At 42.8% G+C, this 21428-nt stretch overlaps 2 protein-coding genes across 11 annotated transcripts in view; both read right to left on the bottom strand.

Annotated features, from left to right (window-relative positions):
- The window catches only part of ITGAE (integrin subunit alpha E), a 73260-nt gene extending 62451 nt beyond the window's left edge, over positions 1-10809 (bottom strand). For 8 of the 9 annotated variants that reach the window (XM_045487684.1, XM_045487680.1, XM_045487688.1 and 5 more), the window contains exon 1: positions 10712-10809. In XM_045487684.1, the coding sequence (XP_045343640.1) occupies positions 10712-10748 (37 nt within the window). In that variant the 5' untranslated portion in view covers positions 10749-10809. Of the gene's footprint in view, positions 1-720; positions 1253-10711 lie in introns of those variants that run through there. The other variant, XM_045487682.1, reaches the window with a different exon arrangement.
- Positions 9750-21428, bottom strand: part of NCBP3 (nuclear cap binding subunit 3) — a 33331-nt gene continuing 21652 nt past the window's right edge. The window contains exons 8-14 of one of the 2 annotated variants that reach the window (XM_045487692.1): positions 18604-18703; positions 18207-18310; positions 16124-16421; positions 14202-14356; positions 12533-12694; positions 11341-11503; positions 9750-10874 (exon numbers count right to left, since the gene is read on the bottom strand). In XM_045487692.1, the coding sequence (XP_045343648.1) occupies positions 10766-10874; positions 11341-11503; positions 12533-12694; positions 14202-14356; positions 16124-16421; positions 18207-18310; positions 18604-18703 (1091 nt within the window). In that variant the 3' untranslated portion in view covers positions 9750-10765. Of the gene's footprint in view, positions 11504-12532; positions 12695-14201; positions 14357-16123; positions 16422-18206; positions 18311-18603; positions 18704-21428 lie in introns of both variants that reach the window. The other variant, XM_045487693.1, reaches the window with a different exon arrangement.

Raw genomic sequence — 21428 nt, 5'->3', positions numbered from 1 at the left:
GGAAGCTTGTCCAGATCACTAGGCTGGACCACCCTGGCTTGATCTGAGCGGCCTCCAGGGACTCGCTGACCATGTTGAATCTCAACCGAGGCCATCTGGGCAGTTGCCGGCTCATGGCTTGGCTTGCCCCAAGTGGTTTCCATGGTCTCCTAGAAATGGGACCCCCAATCCGGGAGAAAAGGAAGTGGCCCCCTCTGCCCACACACAGGTTCTCATACCAGCCCTAACATCAGAAACAGGAAGCAGACTCCCCCAGTACATTCGCCTTCTGCCACACAGACACCTGCCCCCCAGTCGCTCCTCCATGCTCACCTTCTCACAGGGCCCTCACCCTCCTCAGCTGAACCCGTCTGTGATGGAAGAGGGTGCTCTACTGGGCAGGATGGGCATCATCAACCTCCATGCTCAGAACAAACTCACACAGACCCAGGGACCCGCCCGTAAGGGGTGCGGTAGAGAGAAAGCCCAGGGCGGGGAGGGGAGGCTGGCTAGAGGAGGAACAGGGCGGCAGAGCTCTGGAATCTGAAGCCACAGGCTGTTGGCACCGTCAATAGCCTCAGAAGCCCTTCTGAGCAAGGCTGGGGATCCAGCAAGCAAGAGTACCTCCCTGAGGGATTCCCCACTTTCTCTGACTTCTGGCTCTGAGGGAGCCCCATTTAGACAGACAGGCTGTGCTGAGGGCACAGCAGTCTCTCAGGGCAAGGGGTGAGGCTGACTTACTGGTCATGTAGAGCAGAGTGTGGAAGAGCCACATCCTAGCTGGAGCAGAGGCAGCAGTGTGGACCTCGGCCTGTTCAGCTTCCCCTCTTCAGCTTGGGTGGCCAGAAGGCGGGGTCAGAGACACACAAAAGCAAGGACCCACAAGCAGATAAGCACTTTAAAGTAGACACGGAGGTTCCCACTTGTACACAGCTAGCTGTGTGGCTTCCTCAGCAGTTGTGGGCTGGGCTCTGGAAGCTTAGAGACATTCGTCAGCCCTGCTCCATCAGGCACACTTCTGTGAACGATGAGCCCGAGGTTTGGCCTAGGAACATAGTTCTGGATGTCCTCGTCAACAGATGTTTAAGTGTAGGAGTATTAACCTGGTCATTGTTTACCATTCATGTGTGTGAGAGTCCCAGTCCCCTCCCCTGTCCTAGTACCTACCACCAGATGCCTCAGCCCAACACCCAGCCTATGGTCCTTGGTGGTGTTTGCCTCAGCAGAGAGAATGAGGTCCCCTTCCCACTGCAAGTGCTCCCACAGCTAGAAACTGGGCTCTTGCACCTGGCTCCCACACTCAAGGCCCTGAGACTATGGAGGGCCTGGTAAGTAGAAAGACCCAATGCACTGACTGAAAACACTGGCTCAGTGAATTCAGCTTTGGCTACATTCTCTTTAAAACCTGACTATAGTACCATACTGTGGGGAGTAATTTAAAAGAGCTCTGAGGTGGGGTGCCTGGGTGGCTCAGTCAGTTAAGCATCCGACTCTCAGTTTCAGCTCAGGTCATGATCTCACGGTTTCGTGAGTTCGAGCCCCACATCAGGCTGTGCACTAATGGTGTGAAGCCTGCTTGGGATTCTCTATCTCTCTCTCTTTCCCTCTCTCTGCCCCTCCCCTAGTCACACTATCTCTGCATCTCTCAAAATAAATAAACTTTAAAAGAAATAATAAAATAAAATAAAACAAAACAAAATAAAACAGCTCTAAGGTACCAGGACAACAGATGAGGTAAAATTCCATAAGTCTTTCCAGCATACCTCTGATCCAATCCAGCACCCCAACTGCCAATAGTCTGCAACCATATTTAAAAGCTAACTTCACAATTTGTCAATTTTCCATGTGTGAGCACGTCTGTCGCTTAAGGAAGTGTCGCCTGCACCCCTACTTCCCAGATTGTTGGAAGTGCAGAGCATCGTCCAGCAGAACTATGATGTTCTAGATCTGCATTGTCCAACACAGCAGTCAAGAGCCACATGTGGCTACTAAGCCCTTGAAATGTTGCCAGTGCAACTGAGGAGCTGAATTTTTAATTTAATTTTAATTAAGTTACATTCAAAAAGGCAGGACATTCTGTCTCTCACATGTTTGCATCCCCGGGAAGAGGACTCGAGTGTTAATGTTAAGTGTTAAGGCAGACAAGAGTGTTGGCTTAATGACTATGTAGATGAAAATCAATTTTATTTTGTTTCTCACACTGAAAGCTTACTTGGCCAAAGTCTTGTGGAGATCAATGACACTTAAAACATTTTTGCATTGTCTGCTTTGGTCGGACAAAATACCTACAACCTAATGCAATAGTTCCCCGATGCTATATGGTTGCTTGAACAGAGATTACAATGTATTCATTATTTGGCCTGCTAAAAAAGAAAAAGAAAAAGAAACAACAACAACAAAAAAAATGAAATTCTAGGTCTGATGCTCTGCCTGCCAGATCACAATGAAAACCATCCAAATTGGCTTAACCTTGTCACAGGTCAGAGGCCTCGCCGGTCTTCCTACCACTCCAGGGTTCAGTAACTCTCCCCCTATTCCACACTTGTTTCGAGTGCTAGGGGTACATGGCAGAGCCAGGAGAGGCTCCTCTCCCCACCGCTGGCCCAGAGCAGGGAGAGAGAGTAGCCCCAGGCCACGGAGTAGATCAGCAGTAGGGACAGGCTAGAACCCAGGACTGCAGCTTGCTCAAGATTTCTAAGAGCAGGACTTCATGTCTGGAGTGTAAACTTCAGGACACCTCAGGAGGCCAAGCCAAGGTGATGACCAGAGGAGGGTGGACAGGGTGCAGGGCCACTTCTGCATCTTTGGAGACTCCTAGAATGCAGACTCATCCTGCATCCCTCAAAGATGTATTTATCCAAGCTTGGTGGTGTCAGCATGGCAGACTCCTAATCATGAGCACACAAAGGCCCTTCAAGCCCATTTGACAGTAACTGCTGTCCCCACACATAAAAACTTAAGATCCCAAACAAAGAGCCAGACTGTGCTGTACAATGCTTCCACTCACACAGCCTCATACAGGCTTTAGACAAATGTTAAGGGACCAACTTGAGGGACATTCCACAACATAACTGGACTGAACTCTTCAAAAACATCAATATCATAAGACAAAGGTTAAGAAATTGTTCCAGGTTAAAGAAGACTAAGGAGAGGACACAAAATGCAGTGTGATCCTGGATTGGATCCCAGAGCAGAAAAAAAAAAAAAAAAAAATGCTTTAAAAAACCTTATTGGGATAATTGGCAAAATTGAAACATGAACTAAAGATTAGATATCACTGTACTGACCAGATAAAATTACGTATTTCCTGAATTTGTTAACTATATCATGGTCATATGAAAGATTATCCTTATTCTTAGGAAATGTATACTAAAATATTTAGGGGTAAAGGGGCAGGATGTATGCAAATAATTCTCAAATAGTTCATGCTTTAGAGGTGGGGAGCTGTGGAGTGGGGGGAAGGTGGAAGGCACGGAGACAGAGGGGAGAAGGGAAAGAATGAATGATAAAATACGGCAAAATATTCTTTGTCCTACCCTCGAAACTTTTCTGTAATTTTGGAATTATTTCAAAATAAAGTCTTAAAGGTTAAGAGAATAGAGAAGATCTGTTCAGCAAGAGGTAAAAAAACTAACTGCTCTGCCTTGAGAGCGAGTCAAAAGCTCCTGATGTCTGCACTCACCAGTGGATGCGGGGCTGTTCCTCATAGCCTCTAGGCACAGGTTTCTAACTACCCATTGGCCTTCTTGAGTCCTGGGAAGCTAGGAAGAGGGAATTTGGAAGTGAGGACTTACTAAGACAGGACTGCAGTAGAGGACAGAGCTGGCAAAGGGAGTTAGGGGAAGTCTGAAGAGCAGTAGGAATCACTACCATTTGAGCGCTAAGGAGGGAGTGCCAGACTCAATGCCAAGGGCCTTCCATGCAAGGCCCTCAGCTTATCCTAACAGCCACCCTACTTGGCTATCCCGATTTCCCAAATGAGGATGATGGATCGGAGAGGTTAAGTGACTTGCCCAAGGCCACATGGCTAGTAAGTGGAGAGCTGGGACTCAAGACAGGTGTATTTCCTCCAGAGCCAGGACTCTGAACCACTACAACCCTATTACCCTCACATCCATTGGTCTAAATCCTTCCCAGTTTGTGAGCTTTTAAAAGCAGAGACCTCATTTCACAAACATATACTGGGTTTTTTGCATTACTGGGTGTCATGGACTAAATTGTGTACCACCCACCTCCCAGCTGCCAAATTCACATGTTGAAGCCATACGCCCCAATGTGAGTAAGTACATTCGAGATAGAGCCTAAAGATCCTAAAGGAGATAATTAAGGCCATAAAGATAGGGCCTTAATCAATAGGCTTAGTGGCCTTAGAAAAGGAAGAGAGATCTCTCTCTCCACGTGCATGTACCAAGGAAAGGCCATGTGAAGACACCATGTCTGTCTACAAGCCGAGAAGAGACCTCACCAGATCCTGACCTATGCTAGCATCCTGATCTTGGCTTTTCAGCCTCTAGACTGTGAGAAAATAAATTTCTGTTGTTTAAGCCACTCAGTCTATGATATTTTGTTATGGCAGCCCAACCTAATACAGTGGACTACCTCCTAAAAAAACCAAAACACTGAATGGTGTGTGTGTGTGTGTGTGTTGGGGAAGGTGGGCTTAATGGGGAGGGAGCATGGAAGAGGATCCTCTTGGTTTTCCCTGAGGGGTTGGTTTACGGACCAAGGGTACAAGGACTTGGGCCTCTTGCTCGCCCCTACCTCCTTCCTGTTCAACTTAGGTTCCTAATGGTCTTTGGAAAACTAGAGCAAAGATCTAGAACACAACATTAACACTACAAGGAAACCAGGAGACAATCCCAGTTGAGCCCTTCATCTGACAGATAGAGAAACTGATATCCAGAGAGGTGAAGGGATTTGTTCAGTCTTTTCCAGTTTGTATGGGAGACAAAATGAGTCCCCAGGGCTTCAGGCCCAGCCTCTGGCACTCTATTTGACCCTCCCCAAAAGACACCCTACTTGAGCTAAAAGTGCTGCCTACTGCTCATAGGCCCTCTAATCCTTGCCAACGACAAGAGGGGATGTGTCACACAAGTAAACACACAACACCCAGGAAGGGACAGAAAGGTCATGTCTCCTCTCCTGCCAATGGTGTGGGCCTCCTGCCTTCACTAACTAACCTACACCAGTCAGGGGTGAGGGTGACAGGCAACTGGAGATAACACAAAGTTTCAGCTACTGAAGAATCTGGTCATGCAGAGAGGGCCTCTAGAATTGCTCAAACAAAAACAGGTAAGAAGCCTAGGGCAGGTTACTGGTTTTGGCAGGTTAGTACCACCCATACTCTAGAGTTTTATTTATAGCACAGGAAAGTCCCACTTTAGTGCTCACAATCTGAAATAGGCTTTTGAGCCAGCATTTCCGTAAATGTCCCCAGGAACATCAAAGTCCTTTCAAATGTTCATAGAATTTCATTTTTAAAAAACGCTACCATATTTTTTCTTCTAAGATTTATTTAATAAACATGTAAGAAAAGTTCTGGATTTCTGTTGGTCAGATTATGCAATAACAATCTGCCTTGAGGCAAGTGTGATTTTCTCAAAATTATCAAAAACATTCTGTACTTTTAGTTCTTAAACGAAAAAAAATGGTTTAACTTCTCATTTGTTTCCCATTATATAAAGTTTAAAAGCAACTATTCATACACCAAATTTACTTGTGCAGCGATGAACTGATCCGTGAAGCCATGATCTGCTGTTAATATGAATCCAAACTGCCCACTAGCACTTCAGCATAACTCTCAGAATGCCCAGACTGAGAGGTGGAGGGCTGCTGGAGGCGAAAGAGCTACTGCCCGAAAAGGGGTTCCTCTTCACCTTCTCTGGACTGATGTCACTTTCCTCTCCAACAGGACCCACCTAAGACCTGGCTCAGCAATCCCTCTTTGGGGCCTCTCATCCACCGGCCAGCTTCCTTTCCTGCTCTCCTGGGGCAGATGAATGCTTTCTAAAAAATATCCTCCATGATTCTCTAACAAATTCTTTACACAGCAAGTAAGCTTCAGCTCAGATATGGCCAGATCATCAAAATTTGAATTTTATGGAGATCGAATTAATGAGGTTTTTTTTCCTTATACAAGTACAGTTTATGCACTTCTGGATCATCTTCCTCTTTTTGAATCTGGTAGTCTTACCTAGAATTTGACCAGCTTGCAGACAAAGGAGCCAGAGCTGGGTTGTTACCGTAATTCACTCACTTACCAACCACTCTTTAAGTACTACTTACTCTGAACTGGCATGGTGGGAGGACACAGAGATAACAACATGAAGACACCTGCTCGTTAGGAGCTCACAGGCTAACAGGGAAAATAAAACATGAACATCAAGTATTGTGTGTACAGGGCAGAAAACAAGGACTAGCCTGTAATAGGACCCCAGGGCCTCAGAAAATGGAGCTGTTCCTGCAGCTGAAGGATTTATACATTCACCACATGTTTCCAGACGACCTACCAGGTGCCAGACATGTTCTAAGACTGGAGAAACCCCCATGAACAAACCAGACATGGTCTCTGCTCTCACGGAGCTTACAATCTAGCAAAAGAGACAAAGTAGGATCAGGCTATTACAATTCAGCATATAGGTGTGCTGACTCGGGGCAGGGGGCGGGGACGGGTACAGAGATTTGGCATCATACACACATTTCACTTAGGCAAACACAATGGTATATTTTTCTGAAAAGTTAAAAAAAAAAAGACAAGGAAAAAGGAAAACAACGTTAAGTCATTTGCGCCATTTCACCGGCGCCTCCACTCACTGAACAGACCGGCTGGAGGGCCTAAGGCAAGCTTGTGCCCCTGCCGCTCCTTGTGGCCTGTTACAGTTCCCAAGAGCCCTTTCAAAAGTGAGCTGCTTGCCTAAGTGTAAGTCCAACACCTAAAAATATGTGGGTATTTTTGCACAATATGGCCCTAATTGCAGGCCAACCATTTTATCTGGAGCTCAACCAAAGAAACTCTGATGTATTCCCACACAGGAAGGAACCAACTGTGCTGGATCTTTCGATGCTGGTTTTCAACATGGCACCTTACTCAGGGTTTCCAAGAGGAATTTTGGTTACACTCCATTTTTATCTTAGGTGTGACTGTATAACCCAACCGTGGAAGGAATCGAGTCTCGTCCAAGGCAGTACTGTGGGATACATAGCAGGGGCCCATAATCTGGCTCTGGAAGTTGGGAGGTAGCCTCCTGGAGGGGTCTCTAAGTCCTTGAAGATGAGCAAAAGAGAAGGCAAGGCTCAGATGGGAGAGAGAAAGGTCCGGGGGAGCGCGTCACTGCTAGAGAAGAACAGCACCAAGCAGAGTTTGAAAGGCTGGTGAGATCAAGGTGGGTCCAGGAAACTTGTGGGCACAAGGGCAGGGGAGGATGAGAACACGAGCCTTGTGAGCTACCACAGTAGTTTGGAATTTATTCCAAGTGCAACAGTGAAGTTTGGAAAGGTTTTAAGCAGAGGAATAACAGGAATAACTTTAAGAAAGTTCATTCCGAAGTGCATGAAAAGATGCCCAACATCATTAGTCATCAGGGAAATGCAAATCAAAACCACAATGAGACACCAATTCACACTGCAAAATAACAAGTGTTGATGAAGATGCGGAAAAACTGGAACCTTTATACACTAATGGGAAAAATGGAAAATGATGGAGCCACTTGGGAAAACAGTCTGGCAATTCTTCAAAAGTGAAGACGGAGTTACCATATGACCCAGCAATTCTACTCCTAGGTATACAACCCAAGAGTAATGAAAACATCACCACGTAAAACTTGAACATAAATGTTCCATAGCAGCATTAGTCATATCAGCCAAAAATGGAAATAACTCAAATGACCATCGACTGGTGAACGGATAGATAAAATGTACTGTTCATACAATGGAATATCATTCGTTAATAAAAAGAAGTACTGACACATGCTATAATACACCATGATCCTCGAAAATATGTTTAGTGAAAGAAGCCAATCACAAATCACCACAAAGTGTATGATTCCATTTATATGAATGTTCAGAATAGGCAAAACCATAGAGACAAGTAGTGGTTGCCAGGGTGGGAAAAGGGACTGGAGAGTGACTGCTAATGGGTACTGGGTTTCTTTAGGGTGATGAAAATGTTCTAAAATTGACTATGGTGATGGTTGCACAATTCTGTGAATAGACTAAAAGCCACTGAAGTGTATACTGTTTTTTTAAAGGTATTTTTAAGTAACCTCTACATCCAACGTGGGGCTCGAACTCACAACCCTAAGATCAAAGTCACATGCTCTACCAACTAAGCTGGCTAGGCGCCCCTGAAGTGTATACTATAGAAGAGGGAACTGTATGCTATGTAAATAATATCTCAGTAAAGCTGCAAAAAACAACAAAAGTTTATCCCAGCTGCAGTGCACATAACAGAGGAAGGGACGGGGTACGGGGCAGAGACCGGGGAGGAGGCTGCCACAGGGATAGAGCAGGAGAAGATAGTGACTGAACTAAGGGGAAGATTTCATGGGACCAGACTAGAGGCCAGAGGAGCGCTTGTCACGGGCTCCCCAAGTTCTCCTGGGTAGCTGGGTGTGTCTCCCAAGAGGGAGAGTGGGGACACAGAAATGAGGTATCTGCAATTACTATCAAGCAGCAAAACGTATTTGAAATCTCATGTGTAAAGACTAAGAAGAATACAGAAAAGTGTGTAGCTCTCCTGCCCACATGCATAAGGAGCACCCAGGCACGCTAAGCTGCCACTAGGGGACCATCCTGACTATCCACCCCCACTCCCAAACTCCAAAGAGAGGGCCTGGGCATTCAAAGCCCCTGTAAGATGTTTCAAGATCTGAGTGCCTGAGTGTAGGCTGGAGAGTGAGACAGGAGGTGACCAACCATAACTTGGGGAAATAAAATCTTTAAGATACTTTTCTGGTTCTGTGTATTTGTAAGGACTGCAAGGCTGCTCAAGCGGGCATTTTTCTTGGTTAGATCAAAAGTCCAGTTTTGACTATACACCACCACCACCCTCCCAGAAAGCCGTCCCTGATCTCTAAAAGGAGACTGGCAAGGGCTTAAGGTCATGGGACAGATGGGCCTGAACTACTGGTGGAAAAGGTCATGACTGGGAAACACAGAAGCATAAAGAAGGGCATTTCTTGAACACTGCTGAGACCACATCAGTTAGGACCCTGACCACAAAGACATCTTTGTCATGCTTGAAGACCCACAGACTGTAATGGAAAAGGGATGGGGGTGAATCCTTGTCCACAACCTCATGGTGTCACAACCCTCAACTGTCTCTTTGACCCACCCCACGCCTGTAACAGAAACCAGGGCTGGCCAGCCCACCACAACCATTGCTTCAGGAAGAGTAAAAACACCACAGAGATGCACCAATGAAGTCAGAAGCTGTGGTACCAGCCCATTCAGTTGCCAGATGGGAAAACTGAGGCCCAGGCCCGTGGACAGAACCAGGAGTCGGCACCCGGGTCTCTGACTCTCAGGTCCTTGTCCTTCTCACTCTACCAACTCCCTAAACCTTGCCCCTTCTCAAGAACCTGGCTCTCAGCTGTGTGCTTCACAGGACCAAAATAGCTGAGAAACTTCAGAAACATTAGGTCTCAACTGGCAGAGAACCAGCTCTTTCCCAGAATCCTATCAGGAAGCAGAAACAACAGTTACAGGCTCCGCTCTTTCTAAAGGGAGTGAAAAAAGCAGGTTAACCAACAAAACATGGTACAGTACAACTGTTGCAGCTCTTAAGTGCCACAGCCCTTTATTTTCTTTATTAGCAGCAGCATTCTGCATTCAATCACACCATACTGTAACCAACTATCAATGCGACCATTAGCTCAGCCACAAGTAAAGATCTCTAGAATCCAGGGCTACACTAGGAACTGAAACAAGCCAGACAGGTGAAGAGCTGTGACATCACAAAGGGACAAAGGTTTACAATCTCTAACTCCTAAATTCTAGTGAATTGAAGAGAAACACTATTTTTAAGCCTGCAAAGGAATATAAACATTAAATACTTCAAGATAGAGATCAAACAGGAAGACAAAATAATCTACTGCCTTTAAAATAATCTGAAAGGAGTTTAGAAACAAACAAGAAATAAACAAACTAAAATTTCTATAACTATGATCTTATTAGCCAGTTTTAAAGATAACTTCAGGCGCCAGAACTTGGAAATAGAATAAATACCAACGTATCACTTCTGAAGTGATAATAAACAACAGGACCCCATCTCTGATGGATGGATTTTTTTTTTCCTACAGTGGCCAAAAAGCAAGTTGAATTCTATATACAACAGAGAGACTATACAATTAGGATCATTTAAAAATAATGAGACTCCTCTCTTTGCCTTCTTCCAAAGTATATAATATATATTTAACAGCACACATAAGACACCACTTGAGCTTCCCTTGTAGCCAACAGGAAGTATTTTCACATATAAAAATTAAAAATTTTAACTTTTAAATCATTAATATTTTTAAACATAATACAGACTTAAAAATTGTTCAACATTAACCCATGACCCCACCCCTAGCACAAAAGTCCACCCCAAATCCAGAAGTCACAGTTTTTTGTTCCTAAAAATCCCACAGCACTGAACTTGATCTTCACTTCAAGCTGATTGCTACGAAGAGGCCCCTAACAGAAATCCCCAGGAAGGAACGGAAGCACGATCGACGCTGCATCTCTTATCTACCTGGGCGGCACTGGTGCACCTCTGTAGTCAGGTCCATGAGATTCGGCCCCGACACTAGGGTCCTGGAAGGGTGAGCTGGCAGCTTCCCTCATCTTCCCCCTCGAAGGCTGTCCAATAAGCACCTGGGAATTGACTTTTCTTGGGAAAAGGGTGCTGGTAACAGCTGTCAGGGCCAAGGCAATAGTGAGAAGTTCAGTTCTCTGCTCTTTGGATGAACTGTGTAAAACATTTCTTTAAAAGACACAATGTTAAAAATATTAAGAAAAACGTCTACAAAATCTGGAGGGCTGCCTTTTCCTCAAAGGGTAAAGCTTGTGGGATAGTGGGAAAAAAGTTGAGGGCCCAGAACTCTAACTCTGCAGCAAAAGATAGATGCCCTTCAAAACACGTCACATTCTTAATATGTCTTGCTGAAGTAGCAAGAGCTGAGGGTGACTGTGTAAGAGCAGGAGAGGCGCCAACTCCTGCAGGGGGAGGGAGGGAAGGTTCCTACTGTGCACCCCACCCTGCACGAGAATGTCAGACTTTAGGGCAGCTGCCATTGGCCCCAAGGGCATCAGGACTCTGCCTCTGAACCAGAGCTGCTTTCCCGACTAACTTCAATCTGGAGAGATGGTAAGTTATCTAACCGGCTCTTCTTTTGGCGAGACTGTTCTTTCTCCTTTATCAGAGCCCCCCATGCCCTTTGCAGCTCAGAGTCGTCTTCCTCAGTGCCCGGTGTTCTGTGATCCACCTTCTTCGTGTTCTTTTCTTTGGTCTTGGGTGCAGATCCTAAGCGAGTCCATAAACTACCTGTTTGGGTGAGAAGGCATTTCAGTTCTGGTGGTCAATGCTGAGAAGCAGGGGCACTGCCAACAACCTAATGTGCAAGAAACACTGGGGAGGGGGTCTGTGGCTCTTGGAACCTTTGTGCTGTGTTGGGAAGGTTATCTCCTTTCCCTGGCTATAGTCCCCTGCCTGCAAAGTGAGGGATCTGGACCCAATGGGAGACTCTCACAGCTAGGGACATGTGCCTCCCATATGCGTATCAGAATCACCTGCAAGGCTACTTATGCTACATCTCCCCTCCCTGGTGAGACTCACCATTCAGTGTAGAGCTTCATTCTGCCGGGAGCGGGCCATTCCCAGATCATTCCCAGCTATAAATTCTGCAAAGTGAGGGACCTGCTACACTGTAAACTTTCAGAGATTTGGCCCAATATCTATTCATTTTTAAAATATACTTTATTAATATCTCACAATAGAGAAATATGTGTTTAGAATTTCATAGCATACTATAAGGCAATTAAACATTTTATTTATAAAGAATTTTAACAACATGTGGGGCACCGGGGTGGCTCAGTCAGTTAAGCCTCTGACTTCGGCTCAGGTCATGATCTCACGGTTCATGAGTTCCAGCCCCGCATCAGGTTCTCTGCTGTCAGCACAGCTGTCCCCCTCTCTTTGTCCCTCCCCTGCTCGCGCTCTCTCTCAAAAATGAACATTTAAAATATTAAAAAAAAAAAAAAGAATTTAACAGTGTGGAAAAATCACAATAAAATGAAGAAAGCAGGTTATGTATATGGACAAAGACTTTAATGGAGACTTAAGACTAAAAAGTATTTGTGCTAAACAGAAAGAACCAAGGCTGGTTTTGTTTTTTTCTATTTTCTAAGTTTCCTATACTGTTATTATTACAATTATGACAATGACTATAACGGAAGAGGGAAAATAATTTAATTTTGACATATGCTATTTCCTGTCTTCAACTAACAAAGTATTTCTATGCTATAGTCTGCTCTTACCCAATTCCTATCTCCTTCAGTTTTAAGTGTTACCAACCTGATTTCTTCTCCCGAGTATCAGAGTAGAGGCCTTTAACATCTTGCCTGGGAACACCCAGTCTACTATGTACATCAGAAAAAGGCTCTCTCCGAAAGACTGGGTTACTACTAAAAGCCTTTTCTGGAGAATATGGTCTTTTTCCTAACCGCTGGCGTATATCTAGAAGAAGAAAAAAAAGTATTACTGTGACCAAGCTTGTGTGCTTTGCTATTCATATTGTCAACCTGAGATCTCTACAGGACCTAGTGCCAAATCTCCCCAAAGGAGGACAAAGAGCCTGACAAAATCAAGCTTCTAAAATTCTTCTGTGTAATCAGTCTGGATTCCCCTAGGAAAGTGCAGACACAGGGGCTTTCAATGGAAAAAAAGCCTCTCAGCTGACTGCTCCAGAAAGGAATTTCTGAGGCAGAATCAGCTGTTTGGTTTTTTTGTTGTTTTTGTTTTTGTTTTTTTGTTTTTAGTAGAACCAAGTATACCAAAGAATTTCCAAACATCTCAGCTAACAATACTATAAGTTCCCTGAGGGCAGAAGCCACAGTCTTTGAACATATAAGGAATTTTTAATAAACTTATTACATTTAACAATAAATGTAACAAGATGGCTAAAACCCAAAGGATCAAGGGAAGATATTCCAAATCAAATTTGCTCTTCCTCCCTCCCATCCCTCCGAAGTCTGTCCTCTTGAGTTCCCTCTAACAATACGCAGCAGCAGCAGCAGCAGCAGCAGCAGCAGCAGCAACAGGTTTATTAGCAAGTCATTGGGGTTTTTACCCATCCTGCTAATTGTCTCACAGAGCAGCATTCCCAACTTTCTGGTTCCTCAGGACTGAGCCCTTTGGCTCCTTTCCCTTTGCTCCCTTCTTCCCAATGCTGAGTCTTCTATCTTCACAAAGTTTGATGTTCTCATCCATTCTGTCTCCACTTTCCCTGATCTAGTTCAGGTCCGTGTTACTTATTTAAATCTCTACCCTACCCCACCTGGCCACAAAATTATCTTTCTAAAATAGACATAAGATTAGGTTACTTCCCACATCAAAAAACTAGGTTTGCCAACTGAGAGCCCACACCACCCCTGCCAAGGCCTCGCACTAAAGCCACTTTCTCTGAGAAGCCTTCCACAATTCCCTGAGTAGACCTCCCTCCCTCCGTGTGCCCACTGCCCACTGCTTACAGACCTATGAGAACACTTACACTCTGCTGTGGGGTGGGATTACCTGAATGTGCACACTCACGTTACTACATCTGAGTCCTAGGATGACTCGGCAGACCCTCCAAAGATTCTAACACTCCCAGCACCTACCCCTGGCACACAGCAGGCATGCCCAAGTACCCACTCTATGTGTATTTGTACATACATACTATCTAGTTCAAATTCTTAACCATTTACACAACAACCCAACCTAATTTCTATTATCCTTATGTATGAAGTATATCAATGACATTCAGAGCAAAATAATTGGGACAAAAATATTGAAAGCCAGTATTGCAAAAGTATGATTATGTTCCATGTCTTAAGGTTCCAATGCCTAACCGAAAATTTAGAAGTGATGAAGCAGGGTAACTAAATCAGTTCACTAATGGCAATGTTTTAACCAAAGACTTATCTCTGCCTGAATTCACTTTCTGGAGCTCAGAATGAAGCTGAGAAATGCAAATGAATACTACCTGATTTAGTATTGCTGCCTGGTGGCCGTGGACGTGTGTGCTGACGTTTTTCATCTAACAGATGTCGGACATCTACAAATTTCTCAGTCGGTAACTTGTTACCGATTCGGTTTTTGATATTGCTTGTGGATACAGTATCTGCCCTCATGGAGTTCCTTTAAAAAAAAAAAAGGCACAATTAACCAACTTCAACTGTGGGACAACGCCTATGCAACAATCTCATATACTTTGGAGAAAACTTAAGATACCCAATTTAATATACCAAATATTCACTCACAAATACCATATACCAATAATTATTTGCTTATAAAAATCATGATCAGCTTGCTACAGAGAGACTAGTCAGGGCAAATAGGTTCCTGAGTTTTCCAGGGTGGTTTCCACAAATGATACCTGTAAACTATCACAGAATGTATAATTACAAGTTCCCTCCCTTCTGAGACAAACATTAAGTAAGGCCTGCAAAGCGCTCAGGGATCTCTGTTCATGCAGGCTGTGAATTCACAGTAGTCAAGATACAAGAGGATCTATAATCTCTTTCTTTAAAGAGCAGACTTCTCTGTCAAAGACATCTGCTACCATGCACCAGCATTATTCTGACAGCATTCAACACTGGAAAGTTCTCTAAAAACTAAAAATAAGGATGTGAACAAAGTCATACAAACAAACCAGATTGAACTGTTTTTCCTTTCCCCAAACGTACCACCAAGTACACTTAGGGAGAGCAACTCTAGAAACCCTTTGAGCTGTACATCTGCCCTCAGGAATCTGCTCATCCCCACTAGTCATCAAAGAAATACACATTAAAATAACTTTTTTTTTTTTTTTGGCCCACAAAATTAGCAAAAAGTAGAGAGTGATAAGTTTGGTAAGTATATAAGTAATAGGTTATAAAGTGAGTAAAACCCTTCTGGAAAGATATTTAGCAACACCACATTTTTAAACACACATATTGTTTTGTACAATAAGTGGAATTCAAGAAATTTAATTAGTGCAACAGTAAGAAAATAGAAACCTAAATGTCCATCAATAAGGGACCGGTTAAACAAATCATGCTACTTTCAAACAATGGACTACATCTGGGTGAAAAATAACAGAGGTCTATACATATGAAATGGAAAAAGCACACTGTAAAACAATATAAATCCAACTTCATTTTTGAAGAAATATATTTCTCCGTGTGTTATGTATACACATAAAATTAGCAGGAAAATTATTCATTCAATTGCTAAGTCGCTACTTTAGGAGAGATTGAAACCATGGGTGATTTTCACTTAATATACTAACATTTTTATAACAAGGAATCAATTGTGTATTTAAAGAAACAAATGGATGCTTTTATTCAAATTCTTCATAAGACTGAAATTAGAACAGATAAAAGTGATTATAAAATTAAGAGGAGCTAAGAGGAAGTTAGGAATTAGTATTTAAAATCAAATTAAAAGCGAGTGGCTCATGGGGCGCCTGGGTGGCGCAGTCGGTTAAGCGTCCGACTTCAGCCAGGTCACGATCTCGCGGTCCGTGAGTTCGGGCCCCGCATCGGGCTCTGTGCTGACTGCTCAGAGCCTGGAGCCTTGTTTCCGATTCTGTGTCTCCCTCTCTCTCTGCCCTTCCCCTGTTCATGCTCTGTCTCTCTCTGTCCCAAAAATAAATAAACGTTGAAAAAAAAAAAAAAAATTTTTAAAAGCAAGTGGCTCAGTCAGCTGAGTGTCTGACTTCAGCTCAGGTCATGATCTCGCGGTTTGTGAGTTCGAGCCCCACATCGGTCTCTGTGCTATCAGTGCAGAGCCTGTCTCAGATCCTCTGTCTCCCTCTCTCTCTGCCCCTCCTTCTCTCTCTCAAAAATAAATAAACATAAAAAAAATTTTTAATTAAAAAAATTAAATTAAAAGCTCACATTGATAAAAAGAAAAGGCTTTTACCTAATGTTTTTCAACTGAGATTCCACTTCATCAGCATACATGGTCATTTTCATGCTTTTCTTTGGTGAAGGAGTGGAAATCATTTTCAGTTCTAGATCATAGTCCATTTCATCGGAGTCTGAACTGCTGGCACTGGACTGCCTAGATGTGCTCCGCTCCCGGGTCTGCTTGAGAGCTGGGAGCTCCTCGTGGTACTCTACCACCACTCTGTCATCTGCATCCATGTCCTGGTCTTCCTCTTCCTCCTCCTCCTCCTCTTCCTCCTCTTCAATGGGTTCCTCTGGAACATTTACTAGTCCTAAGAAATTTAACCCAAGAAACATTAGGAAAAGTATTAAAACTAACAAATCTGATTTTCTGCTCTACACTGGTGGCCTTTTTTAAAAAGGTGGGGTTCCCATGCCTGAGATCTTACTGGAGCATTATCTACATTAGTGCCAACCCAGTTGCCATTCCAATATCTACAACAGAAGAATGGCTAGGTAAAGTGTGATCTAGCAAGCTGACGGATATTATAAAATTACCTACAATCCAGTCGACTGTCGTTATTCACGAGTTCTATATTTGCAAATCTGCCAAATTTATTTGTAACTCCAAAATCCACACTCACAGTGCTTTCATGATCATTTGTGGACATATGCGGAATGGCAAAAAAACCAGACAGGCATATTCCCAGCTGAGGTCAAACAAGGCAACACTCTGCCTTCGTGTTTCAGCTCTCAAACTATACACAAGTATCCTTTTTGCAGACTATTAAGTGTCATGTTTTTCATATTTTTGAGGCTTTTGTTGGTGATTTCACTGTTGAAAAGCGCTTCCAAGTGTAGTTCCAAAGCTGTCTAGTGTTTCTAAGCTCAAGAAAGCTGTGATATGCCTTATAGAGAAAATACGTGTTAAATAAGCTTTGTTCAAGCATGAGTTATAGTGCTGTTGGCCGTGAGCCCAATGTTAATGAATCAATAATATGTATTAAATGTCTTTAAACAGAAACACACATCAGACAAGGTTATATATTGATCAGCTGATGGAAATGGTGTGACCAGAGTCTCTGAATGGTTTAGTATTCACTATATCAATTGTCACAGTGACTTTATAGCACATAACCACTGTGAACAATGAAAATCAATTCTAACTTCAAAGTTTATGAGAAGATGTTCATAAGTGGAGGACTATAAAATATATATTCGTAGCGATTATATTTATTATGAAGAGACAAATAGGAAAAATGTAAAATGAAATCAGTTGTTATATTAGAGTGCTAGAATTATGGGCAATTTGCTTTTTAATTTCTTTAGTAATATATACATAAAGATTATAAAAATATCTTAGAGTAACTGAAATTAAAAGCCTATAACTGTGTAATAGAAAAGTATGTGCATTTTTAAGATGCAGATTTCAAATATACAATTTTGGATATACACATAAAATAAAAACGATAGACTTCACCTCTCCTTACCCCTGTCACAATGATAAACATGTATGCATGTTACCCCATGTTTGTATGCTAACTTAGTTCTCAAAGCATGTAGAAGATTTCACATCTTTAGATTCAAAATAAAAACAAATCTTTATAAAACATAATGAAAATGGTTCTTCTATAATAAGCACCAAAGAAAGAAAGGAAGGAACAAACGAACAAACGAAATGAAACCCAGGTCATGATATCTCATTTAGCTGAGGCATTCGTGTGCATGAGCCAATAAGCATAAAACACCAGACACAGCAGCCTATTTTCATCATCAGACAAAAAAATAATAAAATCAAGTCATCTGATAAATTTTTTTCATTCAGCTTTTGATATTAATAGTAGAAAAATTAGATTCTTACAAAAAATTTTCACTTTTTCCTATGTCACATTTGGCCTTTTTTTTGTTAGAACAGCTTTCATAAAATCATTTGACCTCTTTTGTATGGGCAATTTAAAATTAATTGTGACTTGACTTACTTTCCTATATGTTGGCAGAGGGTGAGGGCAAGGAAGAGAGGATGATAAAGTTTGGAACCTTAAAAGACTGTATTAAGAATAAGAATATGATTTCGGGAGCCAAACATGTGTCTACCCAAGAGCTGAGCAGGCAACTACCGGAATGTCGGTGTTTATAGGACGTCAAGCCAACGTCATCCCCAATCAGGGCTCTCTTCTTGATCACATCCCGCTGAATGCGACGGGAATGATACCTTCGCTTCCTGCAACGTTCCAAAATAAGCACATGATCAAAAACCAACAAGAAGGACTCTGAAATCCACTAATTGAATTCAACTATACACTGATGAAATGTTAGGTACTGAAACAGAGACATTTTACATGAAACTGTAACTCAGCCTTTCATACCATTTACCACAGTTAAGAATCCTGACTCCTTCTTGTCTTCCTTTAAGTCCACACATGGCACTGACACTGCATTGCAGAAGACCAACCGAAGGATTAAGAAAACCTTAAGTACTATTTAAACTACTGTATCTTAAAGTTTTGGACTCACCAAGAATTACTAAGAATTCCTTTCATGCCTCCGTAATTTGGATTCCCGTATTTCATGTAATACTGACTTCTTCTGGCTGCTCCAAGTTCCTTTTTGTCATCTAAAAATTAATTACAACAGTTACCCAGGATTTCCCATTGGTGTGAAGACAATGTTGAATGGTTTAAAAAAATGTTTGCCGGGGAGCCTGGGTGGCTCAGTCGGTTGAGCGTCTGACTTCGGCTCAGGTCATGATCTCACGGTTTGTGAGTTCGGGCTCCACGTCGGGCTCTATGCTAACAGCTCAGAGCCTGGAGCCTGCTTTGGCTTCTGTGTCTCCCTCTTCCACCCCTTCCCCCGCTCGCTCGCACTTGCTCTCTCTCTCAAAAATAAATAAACGTAAAAAAAATGTTTTCTGTAGCTGGGATCACATCAGCACAATTTGCCAATAAAAGGGAAAGATGCACTACAAACATTCACTCTCAGTGCCTATAAAAGCACCGCAGTGTTGAGGGGGTGGGGCAAAAAACAGAGATGAATGAGGTTAAGCTGTTGTTAAGGAGCTGACTGACCTCACAGAGAAAATACTATTAAAAGCAACAACACAGCATACAAGGTTCCAAGAAGCATAGGAGAACTTCAGTCATTAGAGCTGTTCAAAAACTAAAAGGCTTTCTAGATGAGGTAGCTTTTTTAGTGGTCCCCTGAAAGGCATTTGTTTCTGAATGACAACACCAATAACACAGAATCTAAGTATTAAAGAAACAGATTATACATAATTCCATATATTTGGTAAACCAGTTTTTCCAATTTATTGTTATGTTCCTCAAAATGGCTTAAAGAAAATAGCCTAGCACCATTTATCTAGAATGCACTCGAATAAGCCACTCAAATGAACACAGAAAAGATCACTTCTGTCAAGTTAAAATGCCAGTTAACAGAAAGAAAAAGTGGGCAATGATCTTTCATAACATAAACATCTCTGATGGCTTTCATAACATAAACATCTCTGTTTTCATCATAAACATAACATAACATAACATAACATAACATAACTTTCATAACATAAACATCTCTGATGGCTCCTAGGGCACTCACTGACTGCAAAGGATGAAAACCAATGCGAATGTATCCATCCAGTACTACAAGTAAACAGCGGCAAAAGCTAGTGTGTACACCCTTCAGAAAGACATGCCCACCAGCTCCTTGGAGAAATGGCTGATTCCAGATCTGGGACAGGAAAAGTACAAGTTGAGTCTGGGAAAACAAGATGTTTCACTCGGCCACCAAGTAAGAAAGTGCTCAAAGAATCATGGAGGCATGTCAAAATAACATAACTTGAAGGGACTCCTCTGGCCCAATCTAAGAACATTTGTAAATCAAACAAATGATACGAATGAATGATAAACCACTGAATAAGACTCATGAGTCTAAACTGATATAAGTAAATAAACAAATGGGTACAAAAAGGAAGTTCTTCCTTGTAGCAGAATGCCAACTCATAAAGAAATGTAGAATTAAAAAGTCTTCAATGGATGATAATTGGAAGTATGATGAGCAGAAAGCAGTTCACATAATCTCAAAGTACCTCCCTACAAATTTTAGATTTACAAATGGAAAAACAGGAGAAACCTGACAATCGTTACTTTAACCAAGTGAGAAAAGTTAACACCTCCAGAAATGGGACAAATAAATATCATGTGCCTCCTGACACGATGCACTGAAAATGATAACAGCAGCACTTCTGTGGTACTCTTGCGAACACGCACAACCCGATTTAATCATGAGGAGGTAACAGACAAACCAAAACTGAGGCAGAGTTGATAAAATAATGAGCCAATACTTTTTTTTTTTTAATTTTTTTTGTTTTTACATTTATTTTTTTTTCAGAGACAGAGACAGCGTGAGCAGGGGAGGGGCAGAGAGAGAGGGAGACACAGAATCAGAAGCAAGCTCCAGGCTCTGAGCTGTCGGCACAGAGCCCGATGCGGGGCTTGAACCCGCAAACTGTGAGATCATGACCTGAGCCGAAGTTGGATGCTTAACCAACTGAGCCACCCAGGTGCCCCATTTTTTTTTTTAAACTAGGCTCCATGTCCAGTGCAGAGCCCAACATGGGGCTTGAACTCACGACCCTGAGATCAAGACCTGAGGTGAGATCAAGAGTCGGATTCTTAACTGACTGAGCCACCCAGGCACTCCAAGCCTATACTCTTAAAATATGTCTCAGTCAAGAAAAACAAACCAGAGTACTCCATATTCAAAATTCTTACATATTTTAATGTACACCAAAATCATTGTGCATAAAGAGCCTTGCAAACTTAAGAGGCTTGGCGCGACTGAGTGGCTTAGTTGGTTAAGCACCTAAGCTGAGGTCATGATCTTGCAGTTGGTGAGTTCGAGTCCCACATCAGGTTCTCGGCTGTCCACGCAGAGCCCGCTCTGGATCCTCCATCTTCCTCTCTCTACCCCTCGCCCCCACATGCTCACATGCACACTCTCTTTCTCTCTCTCAAAAATAAATAAAAACATTAAAAAATTTAAGAGGCTTTTAATTGGACTCCTTAGAGAATTAGAGCTGAATGGCACTATTAGCAATGTCCAGGAGGACACTGCTGTGATAAATTTAAAAGTATAATTTAAAAATGTTTTCAGGGGGGTGCCTGGGTGGCTCAGTTGGTTAAACCTCCAACTCCATCTCAGGTCATGATCTCGCAGTTCATGAGTTCCAGCCCCACATCGGGCTCTGTGCTGACAGCTCGGAGCCTGGAGCCGGCTTCAGATTCTGTGTCTCCCTCTCTCTCTGCCCCTCACTCACTCACGCTCTGTCTCTGTCTCTGAGAAAT

The sequence above is a fragment of the Leopardus geoffroyi genome, chromosome E1 (assembly GCF_018350155.1).
Source record: "Leopardus geoffroyi isolate Oge1 chromosome E1, O.geoffroyi_Oge1_pat1.0, whole genome shotgun sequence".
Lineage (NCBI taxonomy): Eukaryota > Metazoa > Chordata > Mammalia > Carnivora > Felidae > Leopardus > Leopardus geoffroyi.
The sequence above is the reverse complement of the archived record's forward strand: the minus strand, read 5'-3'. Positions and strand labels throughout refer to the sequence as shown.